Source organism: Aethina tumida, chromosome 4 (assembly GCF_024364675.1).
Source record: "Aethina tumida isolate Nest 87 chromosome 4, icAetTumi1.1, whole genome shotgun sequence".
NCBI classification, from domain to species: domain Eukaryota; kingdom Metazoa; phylum Arthropoda; class Insecta; order Coleoptera; family Nitidulidae; genus Aethina; species Aethina tumida.
This window is the reverse complement of record NC_065438.1, coordinates 29,144,047-29,164,190: the sequence shown is the minus strand read 5'-3', so window position 1 is coordinate 29,164,190 and position 20,144 is coordinate 29,144,047. Positions and strand designations below refer to the sequence as shown.

At 27.5% G+C, this 20,144-nt stretch overlaps 1 protein-coding gene across 2 annotated transcripts in view; it reads right to left on the bottom strand.

Moving 5' to 3' along the window:
- Window positions 1-20,144, bottom strand: part of LOC109596618 (pseudouridylate synthase RPUSD2) — a 132,410-nt gene that overhangs the window by 91,989 nt on the left and 20,277 nt on the right. Inside the window, exon 3 of one of the 2 annotated variants that reach the window (XM_020012191.2) lies at window positions 18,853-18,870. In XM_020012191.2, the coding sequence (XP_019867750.1) occupies window positions 18,853-18,870 (18 nt within the window). Of the gene's footprint in view, window positions 1-23; window positions 349-18,852; window positions 18,871-20,144 lie in introns of those variants that run through there. The other variant, XM_020012198.2, reaches the window with a different exon arrangement.

Sequence of the window (20,144 nt, the reverse complement as noted above, 5' to 3'; positions counted from 1 at the left end):
CAAATTAAATATAATAAATATACCTTAGTTATGTAAAACACACACAAGATTTATAAGACACTAATCAAATCACACCAAACTACAGTTTCGTCGTGTAATTCGACAGACAGTTTTAATTGAAGACCAAATCCAGCAGCTAATTTCAGGGACAAAAACGCATTGTATCACAATCAAACGCGAATTTTCTAATGAAAATTTACAGAAAAACCATACGCAATCGAAATGTTTATACCATGCCAATAGCAACGCGTGTTTAACTTGCCAGCAGCGAGTACGCGTCTGATTCCTGCGAGCGTATTTGGTCGACTGAAGCTCGCATCGTTTACTGCAAGTGTGCTCGATGATCAGGATCCCAGGCTTTACGTCGCGACTCCGTGCTTGCAGGATTTCGTATTTGCTATGGTGTCGGGACTCCTGCAAAATTCATCCTTTCGTTCAACCGATGCGCCCACTCTTCAGAACAAATCTTGGCGATGTCTCCGACTTGGGATACATTCAATAAAAATAACTTGAATTTTTTACAAGATCTTTATTTTTTTTTTATAATGTACGTAATAAAAAATCTTGAAAGCATTACTTAGCTGTCTCTGAAGTAAAGATGAAGTCGTTAAACTTCTAAAAATAGCACTAATAACTTACCATCCCGTTTTGAGCTGTTGTTAAAACGCTCTGTAACTGTAATAGAGTTATTCAAGTATCATCTGAATGAAACATTTGGCGCCTAATGGGGGTACCCAAGTCCTGTGCGTGGTTTGTCCCGATGCTAGCTAGGACCTCTGCCGCAATAGCAATGTTTTCATTGTGCGGAAGATGAGACAAACAAACAATAAAACGTAGGACATTGTGCCCGTTTACTCTGGGGCCGTAACTAGGACCGATGTATTATGGCAACAGTTCGTCTGTTTGAAAAATATCAAGGGTTATTTTGGCGGTGTCTTTTGATACGTATGTATAAATACCACTCAAATAGTCTTAGATAAAACCATATTTATATCAAGTATAACTTCCTTAATAAAACACAATGTTTGTCTCAATTTACTTTATCTAAGGAATTTAAGTATTTAGCAAATGATAATAATGATAAATTAGTTACATTGATTATTTGTAATATTCATTAGATAAGAAGTCTTAATTAATTTTATATTGTTAATAGAGAAAAATTGGTAACCCCTTTTGTGGGACGAATATTATTAGTATAAGTAAGCATTATATTTTATTAATGTAATATAATTTTGTGCACAAATTTAATTAGAACAAGGTTTTTATCTCACAATATACCACATTACATTACATTACTTAACTGATTAATAAGGTTAAACAATTAATTATTAAATCGGTACATAAACGTTTATTTCACAATAAAAGACGATGCAATAAATGTCAGTGTGACGTTATGATGTACATTTTGGAATATGAAAATTTTTTAATTAATTTATTAGTATTAACGTTCTAAACATTTAATGAACACCATAAAATTCATGATTAAATTACATTTACAATTAATAAAAGGTAAATAAACAAAATAAATACTGAACATAAAAGTTTGGATGAAATTTATTAATTAGTATTTGAACAAGTGATTTTTCTAATTATCCCATTTGCCTGTTGTTTTGACGAGCTAATAAATTAAACATTCGAAATGAATAAAGCACGTTTTATTAAAAGTGATTTTCGGATTTCAATAGGGCCCAATTAAAAGTTTTATTAATAGGAAAAGAGAACAGCCAACACAGCGGCTACCAAGGAAAGTATGAATATCGCCATCGTGTTCATTTCGAATTAATGAAATTTTCCCAAGAATGAGAGACTTACTGCCTTCGGAGATTCGGAATAATTAAGTAAAATTTAAATTAAAGTTTCAATTATTTATTAAATAGCCGAAAAAACACGACAGTTTCATTTCAAATTTCGTCCCTTATAGTTAGGTGAAACTTTGGTCCCAAATCTCAGGAGTGAATCTTAATCCACTTAATTGTCAGCATTCATATTTTTAATTTTTTTTATCAATATTTTAACCAACCAATTTTGTTTAATTTTTTTTAATTTAAACTAATTTTGCCATTAAAATTTCATAAAAACATAACATAACAGTTGACTATTATTTAGAATTATTTATTAAATAGGAATACATTTTTTTGTAATCATATAACAACAGAATTATTATTCTAATATAATATTTATAAAATATTGCATTTTACTGTAATGAGAGTTATAATTAGCAAAATGTACAATATATATATATACTATAAATACCTTATGTTAATAGAAGAACAATGAAAAACTAAATATTAAATAAAACGTTTGTTGTTTATTTCTAAATTTAAATATTAAATAAAACGTTTGTTGTTTTAACGAAAATAAATCTACTCCTCGTAATTTAATGTGGCCAACTGGAAATTATATAAAGAGATAATGAAATTACATAATATCTGCATAATTTACTGGACGTACTAAAATATTTAGAATAAAAATAACTATGAAAGCAGCAAAAATTAAAAATTAAATATATCTAGATACTTAGTATAAAGTTTACTTTAATTAAATATTTAATTAATATTGATAAAATTCAAAAATAAATAAATTAAAAATTTGTTTATTAATACATATAAAAATGTTAAATAAAGTGAATATTATGATTATTTAGTAACTTGAAAACATTATGTCAAGAATATGTGCCCAAAGCACAAGATAATATGCCGAAATCGAGTCTGTTGTTCATTCACAATGTAAATTTTACCTCTAAAAACGGGTTCGTCTAGCCGGGCAGACGAGATACCCCTTATAATTCGGCCCACGGCAAAAGTCAATGCCTTAGAAATTCTCTCCTACGAAACGTAAAAAATGGAGCCATATAATTTGCGACCTCCTCGAAAATACTTATATTCAAACGACGTTCACCGTTAACGCACACATACATATAATAAGTTAAAAATAATTATAAAATACATTCAAAATTATTCAATGGATGGACTCAAGGGCGCAGATCTCAATTTTTTAAAATCTGACATTTGACCAAAAATTAAAAACTTTCTACAGACATTTATTACATAATTTGTTTTAACGGGCAAAAAAGTTCTTTCTGATTTTAAAAATCCGACAAATTTCCGTTTTATTTCAATTATTTATTAAAAAATTACAAAAAAAAAAAACACTTTTGTTTGATATTGATACTTTAGTTATTCATTTCAACGTTTTTAGGTTGCATATATTACCTTAAATTTTATGGACTTTTTTAGGTAAAGAGTTTTAACTATTTATCAACTTGTTAAAAAATATTAATCAAAAAAGTTACTACCCTTTTCGAAATCTGGCGAAATGGTCAAAAAAATCAAAATGTGGTTTGTGGCAATCAACTTCAAAAAAAATTAAACTCTGGACACTCAAAGCAGTTTGATCAGCTGGTCTAAAAATATTCATAATAACCGAACTAAATCAATCAATCCAATGAGAAAATTAATTACATCGAATTATTATTGTTATTATTTAAAAGTTATACGATGAAAATTTTATACATAACATATACACTGTGTATATGCAATTAATATGCGACGTTTAAACACTTCAACATATAAAGTTTTAGAGATATTTGAAGTAAGTGTGAGCTAAGGCGCTACCGTCAAAAGACTCTAATCCTTAGAAAGCAATTTGGAATATAGATGTCCAGACGTGGCCGCAAATTTAAACGGCCGTATTGGCGCAAATGCACACAAACCATTTTGCTCGTCAACGAAAATATTCATATAATAATAATTCTGACTTTATTAATTAAAATACACTTCCATGTAAATGTAATGCTTACGTACAGAACTTAAATAAACAATATTAGATGAGGTTTGGATATATAAATTAATAATAAAATTAATATCAATTAATTAGTTTGAACAATTTAAAAAGCATATTGTATCATCTGCATTTTGCTTTTTATACAAGTTTATATTTCAGGATTATATTTTTCGAGTTTTAGATAAAAGTTGTCTTTTAAGTAAAAGTATAAAAATTATAATAAAATATTTATCGAACATTCGAAGGAGTAGGAAAATGATAGTGCAAGTAAATTGTACAATAAAGCTCATACGACGCAGATTTGTTGAGCAAGTGTTATTGCAATAATGACATTTAAAAAATGTATAGCTCCTAGAAATTGACAGGAATGGACAAGTTATACTCAAGAACACATTTCTCGAACCAATGACAAATGGAATACTAAATTATTTAGTGATAAAAAGCAAATGTCTACTCTCTGAGGCTGAATTTAAAAAACTTAAAAGCACTCGCATACTGTGATTTCATCTCTTTGGATGCTTACACTGTTGATGCCAATTTAACTTAAAGTTTTTTAAATTCGGCACAAGCCTACCTACTAATAATTAACAGAAAAGTATATAATTTACTGTAACTACTATTTCACAATAACAAATGAAATACTAAATAATTTAGTGATAGAAGTCAATTTCTACTCTTTGGACCTGATCGAGATGAGTAGGCGTGCATCAGCTCCCAACCGGAGGGGCTCCCAACCGGAGAAGGGATCAAAATATGCAAGTGCATTTATATATATTGTGCTGATCAAATTGTTAAAATAAACCACATACATAACTGTATTTATACTTGTTCAGAGTAACCCAATATCAAACATTTTCACCGAAACTATAAGACGCAGATTATTTCATCCTTTAAAGAAACCTTCGATGTCTTCTAATAATTAATAGAAAAGTATATATTTTACTAGAGAACACATCTCCAAAGAATGAATTTCAAACCGCCAAACATGACAAAGATGAAATCATGGAAAGAGGGTGCCTTTAGGAGGTACCTAAAGGCACCCTCTTTCCACTATACTAGATAGTACTGATCCAATTATTAAATAAGTTTATAAATTCGCTGCTGCCTTGTGTTAAGAAATACTCCTTAGTTGTTCACCTGGAACTTATTCAGAATACACTAATATCAAACAACATTTCCACCCGAATTAAAAGGATATTAGTTTAGCAAGATTTTAAATGATCAACCTTTAAAGAAATCTTCTCCTAATAATTAACAGAGAAGTATATATTTTACTCTAAAAAACACATCGTGGACACATAACAAATAGAATACTAAATAACTTAAAAGCAAATCTCTATTCTTTGAAACTGATTAAGTAAAATAGGTGTTCAAATATTAGCTCCCTATTGTTCTATTGTCAAACATGACGGTGATGGGTATGCAGGTGCATTTATATATCTAGTCCTCAACAAATTATTAAAAATATTAAGAATAATCTAAAACAAATAATCTTTCAAACCAATTGTTCAAATTCAATAACAAATGTAGTACTAACAAATAATTTAATGATAAAAGCAATTTTCTATCTACTCTTTGGAACGATTAAGTTAAATAGGTGTTTAATGTATTAGCTTCGAACCGTAAAGCATAGCGTTAATGGAATCATAGTTTGCGGTTGATTTTAAATGTGTAGTCCAGATCTAGTCGTACAAATCAACCATATTTGGATCAATATGCTTATAAACTCATCACATGCTGTCTTACGCAAAAAATATGTTTTTATTGTGGCAATCCGAATAGGAATATGAAAAATACCGCAAGATATTCACTGGACTGGACTGAGAGTTTGTGTGATCGATAGAAATATTAGATCACAGAACATTAAGCATTGATCTTATTTGAAATGATCAGATTAAAATGAGAAAAATAATATGTAGAAAAATATGCGACATTTAATTTTATAACTGTAAAATATAATTTTACCAAACTTATATGGTTAAATATATGGTTTCCAATTTCAATGCTACTTACTTTAAGCTTTCATTTCAGCTTTCTTTTTGTCAAATCTAAAAAAGTGTTTTCCATTCTTCGTTCCTATGAAGGACTTTTCCAAACTGATAACACGAACATTTAAAACAAATAACAAATAATCCTAACTTGAATAAATATCTCTACGTCTTTACACATGTGACTAAATAGACAAAAACATATGGGATATGAGTGATGTCTAAATTTCGTTTTAAGCCACAATTACGGTTCTTACAGGAAACCCCGAACTTCCGGAGTCTGAAGTAGATAAAGGAGTTAGACTGGTTGGACCGTCCACCATTTGGCCGCAACTATGCCTTTCCAACTGAATTGGCATGAACCCCCGCAACTAACGGCCGAAAGAACTTTATATCCTTCATCATCTTCGCACAATAAATTTACACGTGTCAGGATGTTTTTTGGTGTCAGCACACATAGCTATTTTTAGAAACACTATGCTTTGTTCCTTAATATGACACAAATTTGCGTAATTTTAATAATCACACAAAACTAATAAATTTTACTGAACCATTATTATATGAATCGTGTCAGTGATTTATGGTCCGATTTAAGTAACCAAGTAAACGGAACTGCGGAAAATGCTAGTGGCCTTAATCTACACAAATCGATATATTTCATTGCAAATGTCATTTATGTTTATGTTAGATTTTTGTAATTTTTATTTGTAAATAAACAATATTTCATATTATTTGTAATAATATTATTACATAAAAGGTTTTTATGTAAAAAATAATTTAAAAATTCGAGTATAGTATATGAAATGTGAAATTATCCTATTTTCCATACAATTTTCAACAAGTATAACGTTAATACACAGGACAATTGCAAAAGAAGCTGAAATACATGTTCATTTTCTTTTTTAATCTATTATTAACCTAAATTAAATTCAATACATATTTTTAGTGAAAAAATAATTATTAAACAGGTTACCAGATAATTTAATTATTATATACGTTGAATGGGTCTTTTTGAGAGATTCGTTACGACAGGTAGGAACAATTTTTCACCAGTTTATCGATGATATGCGACTCTAGAATTTCCATTCAATATGAATTTCAATATAACAAACCTTTACGTCCCTTCACCAGCTTTTTTTAGATATATATAGAATCAGTCAATCTTCCAACTGATGGCGCTCATTGAAAAGTTGACCAAATGACGAATTCAGCCAACTATTCCCTAAACTAATATTTTTAAGTAGTTTGATTGTTACATAACAATAAAACGTGATTGTTCAGTTTTATAACTTTTTAATGGAATAATTGTTCAAAATATATACCATTTACTTATTGGCAATGTAGTAATTTGATATAAGTTTCATTCCTTACATTACGTAGCATCTTCGGAGTTATTGACGTAATTTCTGCCTTATTCTTTCCTTAAGCTCATTCAATGTCCCCACAAAAGTCCAGGTGTAAGGTCGGAAGACCGTGGTAGCAGAGCATTTTTTAAAGAAGTCAATTTAAAAAAATATGATAAATCGACTACTTATGCAACACTGAGTATGTGGTTAAAATTTGTCATATAAGTTGCGAAACATCCTGTAAAGAAAGTTAAAAAAAACGGTGTGCTAAAACTGGATTCGGCGGGCCAAAGCTTGGAAACAATTTCGAACAGCTTTTATAGAATTAATTTTTGTCTCGTTTCCTGTTGATCTATTATATTTTTTTAAATGGACATCTTATGTAACAGTGAGATTGTGGTAAATATTATTTAGTAAATTTAATTGTTATTATATTTAAAACAACTCTTGGCAATGAACAACTTTCTATAACTATGCCATCTTTCTAATCAGTATTTTGAAAAAAAAATTAAAAAACTCAAGATTACCAATTATAATAAATAATGGATGTGATCATACAAAATTATCAATTGTCTTTAATCGAAGTGTGGCTAAAATGAAACTAAACTTTTGACTTGAACTTGACTATTGATCCAAACACTAATTTAAAATTTAGGAGATGAAAAGTTATTGTGATATGATCAAATTTTTGAAATAAATGGTTCAATTTAAAAATAATTTAATATACTTTTACTTTACTATATATTTGCATTTGTAAATTATTAAATTATGATAAGTTTTAAAACAAAAATTTTTGTTTGTTTAATATAAAAATAATGTTTTTTGACGTAATTAACAAATATTACATAGATTAAAATTAGTCGGTCAAACTTTAATCAAAATTTTAACCCAATTTTCTAAGTCCGCTCCTCGTAGCTAATATCCGCCCTCTAGCCATTCTTTGGCTGCACTGTGTGAAAACCGTGTAATATTTTTTAATTTATAGACTATTTAAAGACTTGATTAAAATCTGTTAATTTTCATTAATTAGTCAGTTGTTTTATGAGCCTGGAATAATTTCATTAGCACAGTAATTGTGAAAAGAATTCTTTTAAACGAAAATAATTAAAAATTTATTGCACTTTAAACAGGTGCAACTTTTTTAATTTAAACTAGTACATAAAAAGATTCAAATTTCAGAGTGGGGAAAATTAGTTCAGGTCAGGAGGGCCAGTTTCAAGATATGCAACAGAGGAATAGAACGATGAGATTTTTGGTAATTCTAGTAAAGAAGCCAGCATTTGATTGTAAGTCCCTGCGGATACCTACCCCAACCCCAACCCAGTAATGAATCTTCCCCATACCGACCGGCTCCATGGTCCCGAAAATACTACGCACGTGGAGAAAATATATAGGGAACTGCTCAGGTCCGCTTCTAATGTTCCAACAGGCGCGGCGGGGTGTTAAATTACCTGTGGAGGTAAAAATGCCTTTTTTATGTTAAAAATATTCATTAAATTTCTAAAGGTGCCCTTATGCATTTCACGCCGATAAAAGTGCAATATGAAATTTTGATTTTAAACGACTATAATTTTACAATTATGTATAATAATTGTTCCGACAAATGACGAATTTTTCAAGACAAATATATCTACTTTACTGCCGCAAAATATGATAGAATTGGAAATAAAATCAATAATCTGAGAAATACGAATTGTATAAAATATTGTCAATTATTCTATCTACCTTAAAATAAACACAAAACATTAGCTGATATTTCTTTATTATGTAAAGGTCACAACTAACATCACATTAAAATAAGTAATGGCTTTTAGATTGTTTAATCGAAACGTCGGATGATACGATAATGGATTCTGACTATTTAATTTCAAGATCGAATATAACATGCAAGAAATGATCTCTTTCAACTTACTTTTACTATTTTTACTAACTTTGGTATTTTATCAATAATAATGAACAGTCGTATCCAGATGTTTTTTAATTATTGAGTTTGTTTATTATTTATCTGAAATTTTGCTTGCTATAGTGTGATGTTATCTATTTTTTTAAATATTTTCAGCCACTTCCGTTTGAACCTCATTTTCAGATATGAATATAATTTATGATATGAATATAATTTATAGGATTCTATACTATTCTATTTTCAATAATTTTTGAGAAATTCACATAAATTAAAATTTATATTTTACTAATAGCTGTAATGCTAACATGTTTATTCTTCTTATACACATTAACAGAATCTTAACAAAACAAGTGATTGTTTTCTAAAATATTATTCAAGGTGTATTTAATCATCGTTTTTTATAACAAATAGCTTTCTTAATTCAAAACAAATCCCCATATATATATATATATATATATATTACATGTATTAACATACACAACATACAAATCAAGATACAAAAAAAAACAATAAAAATTGAATTTCAACAACTCATATTGTGACAATTATTCCATTTAAAATATATAGCCAGAGAAGACATATGCTTAACAACGTCAACCATTAAAGTCAGTAACAACATGCTTTTTTAATGTTTTTTTAATGTAATACTAGTCAAGCTATTAATAAATGGCCCATGTGGGATACATAAATAAAATCTAAAATCGACAAAATTTACGCACACGCATGTTTTTTGTGTACGGGAGGTATACATAAATTAATTCATAATTACTATACAATTTAAATGTAATTGTACCTAATACATTGAAATAATTAACATTATTTTTAACTAAATGGTTCCAGGGATTCCAAATAAACACGAGTTTAATACATATGTGGATAAATAAACGTATGGGTTCACTCAACAACGTTGTATTTACATCGTCTTATAAATAAGATGTTGAAAGGAGGCCCATCAAATATTATAATGTATGCATTTTGCAAGTAGCTGCTTGCATATCAAATTGAAATTCAAATTAAATTAATTACAAAGTAACATACTCAATGTTTACATTAGTTCCAGTGTGTCAACTAAATATAACTTGTCAAGTACTTGAACAATATAAACAATTTAATCAACAAACATTTACATTTAAATTTTTTCACTTTGCAACATTAATAATAGTAATGAAAACGTTCGACAAACTTTTATGCCCCCCCAGAGACTGTCATGAGAATAGAATTACTGATGGGTTTTAAATTTTACAATCCTAGGCTCGTCTTTCCGAACATAAAAATACTTGTCGTCAATAGAACGTGGGTTCTCCATAGAAAGATAGTGGATTAATTTCAAAGCATTAAGAAAAAAAAAATTAATATAAAGTAAGTAGATTTATTTTAATCTTGGAAATAAACGTGTAAATTGTTTTCTATTACACCATTAAATCACATTAACAAAGTAATAGTGGTGCAAATTTAAAATTTATTGAATGAAATGAAATACCTTTGCTAGCATATTTTTTGTTTCCATATATTTTTTCATTTAAATAAAAATAAAACTAATAACGGCCTTGTTGTTTTATATTAATATTTTAATAATTATTGCATTAGAACCTTCACCTCATAGGCCACTGAATAACCAGCGCATTTTCGTATACTCTTCAAATAATGAAATACTTTGTGAGATCAGAAAAGTTATAATAGTTGGTTATAATTTTAGTATTAACATTTTAATTTCAAATAGTGTTTAACCAGAACTAATTGAAATAACAATTAAAATTATCTATGATAATATTAAATTAATTTATGTACTATACCATAAAAATATACAAAATAAATCATTTTTGAAATAACGACGAATTTCATATATTTTGATATAATGGACTAACAGTAAAATAGTTTTAGATATACACCTGTATTATTTATAGAAAATTCAATTTGAAAATGTTTCTAAGTATTGTTTTAATTAATTTATGCATGCTGATTTTATGATGTATATAAATCGGTTAATTTATTTCAATTTCATGGAATTTGGCATAGACTACGTAATATATTCCCCCATTAATGAGAACAAATCATTATTAATTTTCTAAGGAAGCTACAAACATTAAAATAAACCTGGCTTTATTCAATTATAGTCTGCATAAATAGTCCATCCGTTCGAATAAACATTAATTCGATTGATTGACTTTTAAATGTACTGAATTATCTAACGAGATTCCAAAGAAAATATTTGCGTTTTCGAGTTAATTGACGTCATTTTTTGGTTGCACGTGTTTCTTAATAGTTTAGGTCATGGTAAATAATTTGGTGGTTAGATATTTTTCTAAACCTAAACCTAAAATCTTCCTGTTTAACTGTTTAGTTTAGTTTATCAAGGTATACGAGGTGGATTGAAAACCGACGATGTTAATTGAATCTACCGAAAAGCATTTAATGATTACATTTAAAGTTTTTAAAATAAAAAATGGACTATTTAGTTCTAAAAATTAATAAAAGTTAATGTCAAAAAAAAAAAAATTAATTATCAATATTACTTTGCTTAAAATATTTCCCATTTCTAAGGAGATATCACCACTAAGACAGCATAGATTAAAATTTTGACAGGGTTTCGTGTTGGAAGAAATATAATTAACTAGAAAGAGAAAATTATAAAGTTACTTCATGATGTTAATGACGCAATTTGCAGGGACGGCATGAAAACCATTTAGAATTGGAGTTGGATTTACGAATAACACACATTCAAGTTTTTATTTGATAGCATAAAGAAACATTACGTTCCTCATTACTTATTATTCCATAGCATTTTATTTAATAATGTCATTATTTATTTCATTTTAATAAATGCTTAAATTATTTGCTGCTACACAGTTCTATAAAATAATATACACAAATGAATTATACGTATTAAATTTAAGTAACTTCACAAATAATGTCCTCACATTGTTTGAAATATGTTACAAATTGTTGTAAAAACTCAATACATTTTCTATACTTTGTGTAAATTTTTTTCAGTAGGAAAATGCCGTTTGCGCATCAGTGACAGTGATTAATAGTATTTTTAATTAATTAATGTCGCTGAATAATTAATCATTAAGCGAAGACCCACACCATTAGTTATATTTTGTAAGGGTTAAAGATTTAAACATTGTCAGGGGTAATAGAAAATAAAACGACCACCAAAGAAAATTTGTTTTATCAATAAATATCGGAGGAATGAATACTGTTCAAATATACAGAACTGAACATCGAAGATAAAAATTTAATTGAATTGTGTTAATATTTACTTTATAAACTACAAATATCATCAACATTAATAGTTGACAATTTAGTTCGTCAATAAATTGATTAAAAAAATTATATATTAGTTGAAAATAAATTTTGATATGTAAACGCTTTAAATGAAAACTTTTAATGGTATTTTAGATTATTTATGCACCATAATTTAGTTCAAACATATTTTTAATTTCAGTTTATATTTCTAAAAAAAATAAAAAATACCTTAAATCAGCGAAGCTTAAGTTTAACATTTTTCTATTGTTCCCTTAAAGTTTCAACGTCTCCCACCCTTCGAATCGATTTGACCTCCGTGCAAAACGAAAAAGACTAAAGCATAATTAAAACCAGTTACAGTACCGATTATTTATAGAAACATTACAATTACGAAACCAAATTTATCAAAAATAGCTCACAATATACATTGTGACGTTCTTTCTCCTGAACGTACTCACCATGACTTCATATAATATGCACAGACACGTAGAGCAGATTAATTAAATCAAGTAAATTTACGTGAAATTATTACACGTTGAGTTACGAATGCTTTTACATAAAATCAATTATTCACCACATTTACACCTTATTTTCATTTACTTTGATAAATAAACACACGTTTGTGGAATAAGAAATCAATAGTTAATGTAGTTTAAATTTATTTAATTCCTTTTTGAAATAAATTACTAAATAAAAATTTTAACACTGGTCTCACATTATATATAATAGTTATATAATAATTGCTAAGTAGGTTCTTATAACATAAATGTGGAATCACGTAGGCAATCAAATTCCACATAAAAATTGTACAAATTTAAACGAACTCTTCACAGCAATTTAAGAAACTGTCATATATTTGGAAATTAATCGAGTCTATTGTCTCGGAGATGTGCTGAAATTATACAGCAAAAAGGATTATTTTCATCATATATGTAAACCAATAGAGTAACATTATCTCACCCCGTTTTCAAAGAATGTACATTCAAAAAGGTAAAAATTACTCGGCCCGTTAATAATCAACAGTTCTCGAGACGGGTATTTTTACCCGACCCGCTTATAGTGTGTTAATATTATATTAATAGTTCACATTAAGTTACGGCCTTAATATTTATAATATTAAAAAGTTACTATAATAATGATCACTACTGAATATCAGCACTCCCTTTCGTTAAACAAAAAAATAAAATCAAATTATTTAAAGAATTTAATAAAATTTTGATGAGCAGTGAACTGTAAGAAAAAATATTCAAAATCAAAATTTAATCATACACATTACATTCTGATTTATTAAAAATGATACACTAAAAAATGTAATCATCAATAATTGATTTAAATTTAATTTTGATATCAAACTCAAGCTAAAGTAAAACATAAAAATGTCCTATTGTTTAGAATAGGAGCAAAATACCCACTAAATTCATTTCCCTATGCTCACAGTCAAAACAAACAGCTGTTTCGAAAGTGGTAATGAATGTACAGCTAAGGCAAACATAGTGTTAAAATAAGATTTGTTCAGACGCCGTTAGAACTTCCTCAAAGAGAATTAATCAACAAGTGGGAAATCTTTTTCCTTTTGTGTTTGTTTTTTTTTTACTTGGCAATTTTCACTCGCTGATGTAGGCTTTTAAGAGCACTGTCTAACGATGTCTTTTGTAGGGTCACACACAAACTTAAAATTAGAATTAGTATTTAAGTTACATAAATGTAAATAAATATTTAAACCAATACTACCAATATTTCAAAGTTTTAAAAGCTTAATGATAGAAATGAGGGTATTAATATAATTTGTTTTGATAATTTGTTTATTACATAAAGAAAAATGTTCTTCTAGTGCTACGGTTAATATTTGACACTCAATTACAGAATTATGCTAAAAAATCTCATTGGTATGTTCCATTGTAATATTATTTATTAAAAAATTTACACTAAATTCACATTTACCTTAATCATTTGCAATTTTATGAACAACCCATTGATCACGGTTCATTTATTTTGTTTATTTATACTATTTATACATTATACTACTAGATATTATATATTTAAATTGAATATACATATTACATTTTAGGTTATACATATAACAGGATTTTAATTTTAATTATTATTTATTTTATTACATAGATACATCTGTTTTATTGTAGTAATGTGCCAGTTTACATTTAAAGTATCGAATTAAATTTAATATCCATTATTATTGCTCAAATAAATGAACTCGAATAAATAAGTACAAATCTTAGATTAATAAGCCTAAAGGCATTACGTAAACAATGACACCTGAGCAGGCAAAGTTAAAACAAAAATTTAGAAAGCACAAGGGAAAACAAGAGAGGAGTTTTATTATATTGGCATACATGAGCACGAGACTAGGGATTTTTCGGTCCGGCAGAATCTTTAATGCTATCCAGACAAAGTTGTATGAAAATTTAATGGCAACGGAATTAGATTTTTCTTTATATTCATTTAGAATGAAGTTCCAAGAGGAAACCAAGGGTTCTGCAGTTAATTAATTTAATTACAACAAAATGAAGGAAATACATTCTGCAATTAGCAAATGTACCTGGCGATAAAATTTCAATTAATTCATCATATATGTAATATTTAGTTAGTTAGTACGGATCGCAAAAACAATAATTTCAAAATAAGTTGCATGTCTCAATTCTTAATTTTATATGTACTATTTTATTGTCGACAAAAGAAACAATAAACATAAATATTTTGTGAATAAAAGCTGTTTATAGTTATAACCTTAACGTTCTTAATGTATGTGACATCATTATCCAAAGGACAGTGAAGGAATACTAATGCAAATAACTACTATTCATTGCTTATAAAACTTATTGGTAAAATACAATACAACATTAATTTCAAAAACATTAAATGATTGATTTAAATTACTTATTCTGTTTTATTAATTGCAATTAGATATTTAGTCAGTAAGTGGTAAAAACATCAAATGTTTCATTGAGTTATTGTTGTATTTAGATTTTTAACATGCATTTACTGCAAAACATTTACAATAACATTCTCACTCTGTTAAGTCACCAACAACCTCGAAGAAACCGAAGAATTCACTGAATATCCATCCTTCAGTTTCAATCTCCAGTATTGTTGTGAAATATATTAATTGAAGACACGATAACATCATTATGCTCAGTTGTGCATATAATTTTTTAAATTGAAATCGATTATATTTATTACTACATATTTATTAAAAACTACATGCTGCTACTGGAGACCAATTTGCTTATAGCGAAAAAAAACCATTGAAACACCCAAGTTTAAGTACGAAAAAATAAAATTACTAAATAATATTGTGTGTCTATATATAATTGAAATTAATTAACTCTTTCGGAAGGTTGAATTTGAACACAGTTAAGTGATCAATTATTCTATTGATTAAATACAATATCTATAGTATATATAAATAAAATGCAGCATCCCTCCGAGACAGGACAAACACAATTACTGAAAATCCTTGAAGATATTTATTGTTTTATTGTCATTAACTCTCCGTGATGTGAAATAAACAAGACAATAACAACAGCTGACTAATTTTATTTTTATAAAAACTACCATCAATTAAATACAATAATCACTGCCAATGATTACGTGCATTGTTCATATGAATAAAAATATAATTATCATGAGGTAAAGTTTTAATAAATTTTTAGAATGTAATTCTCGGAATAAAGAGAAGCAATTTTAGTAAAGATTTATTCTTTTTTCTTCAACATAAATTATAGTTCTAAGAAGAAATACAATATTAACTGGATTCATCATTTTCTCGAAAATAATTTTCTGTAATCGAGTTTAAATAACTCAAATACTTCTTCTGTGACAGTTATATTTGATGTAAAATAATGTAAATTGTTTTATGTGGTGTCATATAATCACCAAAGTAATGAACATAGATTTCATCTAAAATAAAAAATATAATTCATAAAAAGTATAATTCATTTAAGAAGTAAAAAATATTAAAAAATATCATAATGTTTTCATATAATAAAACCGATTCTATTCACAAAAGGTAATGGCAGTGGAGTTAACAATAAACGAGAGTGACGCTAAGTAAATGAAACTTTAATTTTGTAACACATCAATGGTTTTTTAGTGTTTACTTGTAAAGAAGCCGCAAGGGAGGCAAAACTTTGATTTAAATAGTTTTATACAAATAACCAAAGATTTCCGTTGACCTTTAGCAAACATTTTCTGTCAATTTAGGTCCACCTAGTCCTCATCTAAGTTTTAAGCAAGCACGAAAACGACATTTCCAAAAATCTATCTTATGAAAAAAAAAAAAATGCATTCATATCACTCTTGATTGTTAAGCTTCCCTTCAAAAAACTAAAATATATTATTTTAATATGTTTGTATGTTAGTTATAAAAATATTATACAGTATTTATTTAGAAAACTTTCATCATCTTCAGAATGTGAGGGGGTAGTTTCTCTATCATGTTAAGTCTCATCATTTTGGTTATGATAAGCGACATCAAAATCACCAGTAATTTGAGATTTTGACAAATCTCCTTTTTTCCATGCTGAGTGCTTTTATTTAATGAGACTTGTTCCAAAATGAAATAGGATGATTTTTTATTCACACTCTTAAGACACCCTAAACTTCTCCCACTCATGATAATAATAATTAAAATCCTCATTATAACTTACTTATACATTATAAGGATAATCTTTTATTTCATTTCTAAAATACAATTAGAATATATTGATGTAATTTTTTATTTGCTGGCTTCTAAAATATTTTGAATAATTTAGGTTGAGAGCTGTGGCATGGATAGGATAATATTAATCATAATACTGCCATGAAATTATTTACCTTCAAAAAAATTTCAAGATGCTACATTACTTGGTATTTATTTGAAAGACATCAACATTGAACGTTCTCGGAAATTTGTACAAATGGAAAAACTTATCTCCTTCATTTAGAATACTAAAATATTGAATGGAGAATTTAGGCAAGGCTATATAGACCACAAAGATGAACAGTGAAGTGGAAGATTAAATAAGATGACCATACTAAAAATGTTTTAAAAAAGTATGTAAAATAGTTGAAAAAATAGATTTGTATATCGTATATTTCTCACAATTGAAAACAGTGTCGTTTTTTAAAATTTCCTGTGATTTCTTTATTAAGACTGCCCTCATATATGTAGATGTCCCAGGGTGCGTCTCTAAAATAATCTGGATAAAAAAATATACAAAATTACACTTGTATGTATGTTAAAAATTTTCCATTGCGAATTGAACAATAATATATATATATATATATATATATATATGTCCATTTATCCAAAAAGTTCAACACACGAATGAATACACCGGTAACCTTCCAACAAGATTAAGACCAAGGTCGTAATTGGAAAGAACAATGTACCTTCAAATCAGTGTTCCGGCATAGAAAACAATTAAAAATACTTACAATACGACTTGATGTCTAATTAAATTTTTGTATCAAAGGAAATGTATTTCACAAATAATATATATACTAGAAAAATTTAAATAAAAATTGTTATAAAACGCAAACTACTAATTTTAGCGCCATTCAAATAAAGAAAAATGGTCAACAATGATTTTATTACCCTTGGATAGTCGTTTTCAGATAATTTTTGTATTTCATATGTCGCAGCACTTCCCACATTAGCCAATATTCAAGATACAACCCAATTTAAATATTAACCGTAAACTTATAAACTTTTGTCTTGTTTCGATTCCGATTTCGTAATTTAGACTTCAATGACAAAACATCGTAAAGAATTCTACTTCCAACATATACGAGCTACGTGTTCTTTTGCAAACCGTTCCTTACCTAGTCATCAAGGAAAATTTCGATTTATATTTGTCCCCTAAGATTTCAGCAACATAAAATTGTAGTATAAGTTTATTTCAATTCAGCATCCTGAGCTATTTCGTTCTGGATGTATTATTCTAATATTTATTTAGACTGTGTTTTATTTACACAAGCAATGACGAAAGAGGGATAAAATGGTAAAAGATGTTTTGCTTTAAGTGTGTAAGAGCAGGCATGAATGAGAAAATATTTAAAACATAATTCACAAAATTATTGATTCTCTGACACAATAACACTCCGTAAACTACGTGTTTGGGAACTGATCAGTTTGTTATGAGTAACCACAGTTATAGATATCCCACAAAAGATTTCAAAAACGCTAAACGTAATTAAGCAAAAAATTCGATTGATTTGTTACTTACATTTTAGTTAATAAACTGAAAATGATATTCTAAAGTGGGAGTAATGCGTATAATGTGTTTAATTTATTGGCTGGGAAATATCTGCTCTTTGAGAATTGCGGTACACCAGCACGTCGTTCTAATCTAGTTACCAATTCATAATTTATTAAGTCGAAACAGCATTGTACAGAATATTACAATCTGTGTCAGTAAATGATCATGTATATTGAATTTGCAAATAATGCAGGATAATGAGAAAATTAAATATTTAAGACACGATGTGACACACGTAAAGGTTTTAATATTTACCACTACGTCCGAGTCAACGTACTTCAAATAATATGTCCTTTGAAAATAAGCTTCTTTTTACCACATACCTGAGGTGCGTCTTCCTCCTGAAACAAAATAAATTTGATTAGCTAGCACTCAGTATGGGTACCCATTTTGCAACGCTTGCAAGCCAGCAAGTCAAAACTTGAAAGCGTTATCTCAAAATTGTTTCAATGTAATTGCTAATTTAATAATCTGTGATAATTTAAAACTTTAATTAAACTAATTAATATTTTTTAAATATTGCCTCATTTTTAAATCTCTCACTGTTTTTTAAATATCTATAAAAACTGATTTTTGGCATATTATGTATGTGTACGGAAAAAACCATTACTGAAAAATTACCATCTTTTCCACATTTTTAATACAACTTACTTATATTTCCCATTTGAAATGAAAATCGCATATCTCGAAATTTATACATACAATTGATCAATTTTTGGAAAGTTGTGTATGAAATATGGTGTGGATAATTGATAATTTATTCTAGATCTATATTTGTTCGCCTTAACCTTTACATGTTAATTTATTCTATTCATATTACTAAAAACAATTTTATGTTCATTAATGTTCCTGAAACTTACGATATAACTGATTTCCACACAAAATATAAATGATTAAGATACCTATGATAAATACTATTTTTTATGTCTATATGTTTAATTAGTAACAAATCACCAAATTTAACGAAAATGTAATTATATTATAGATAGAGATAATTTAATAAATCACAAATTATCTATATTTTCAAATTCAAAAAATTGCACGAGTTATCATGAAATTTTGAAAAGATACATGATTTGAAATAAATATTTTGGTCAATTTTTGTGACCACAAATTTATATTTTTTGTTACTAAAATCGAAATTTTATGTTTACTATTACAAAATCTTACAAAAATACTATTTTTTGTAGATGATAATATTAAATATTTCGAAATGTATCAGAAATGTTATCTAATATACTAACAAATTATACAAGGTATTTTACAACTTATCCGAAAAATTTTAACCACATACTCATTGTTACATAAGAAGTCCATTTAAAAAAATGAAATAGAACAACAGGAAACAAGATAAAAATTAATTCAATCCATCTATTAAAGCTGTTCGAAATTGTTCCCATTGATTTGAATGCAAGCTTTGAACCGCCGAATCTAATTTTAGCACACCGTTCTTTTTTACCTTCCATACAGGATGTTTCGCAACTTATTCGACAAATTTTCACCATATACTGTTACATAAGTAGTCGATTTATCATATTTTTTAAAATGAACTGAAGTTTTTTCGGATAAGTTGTGAGACACTTGTATATATGTATATGCATTTAAAAAAATATAT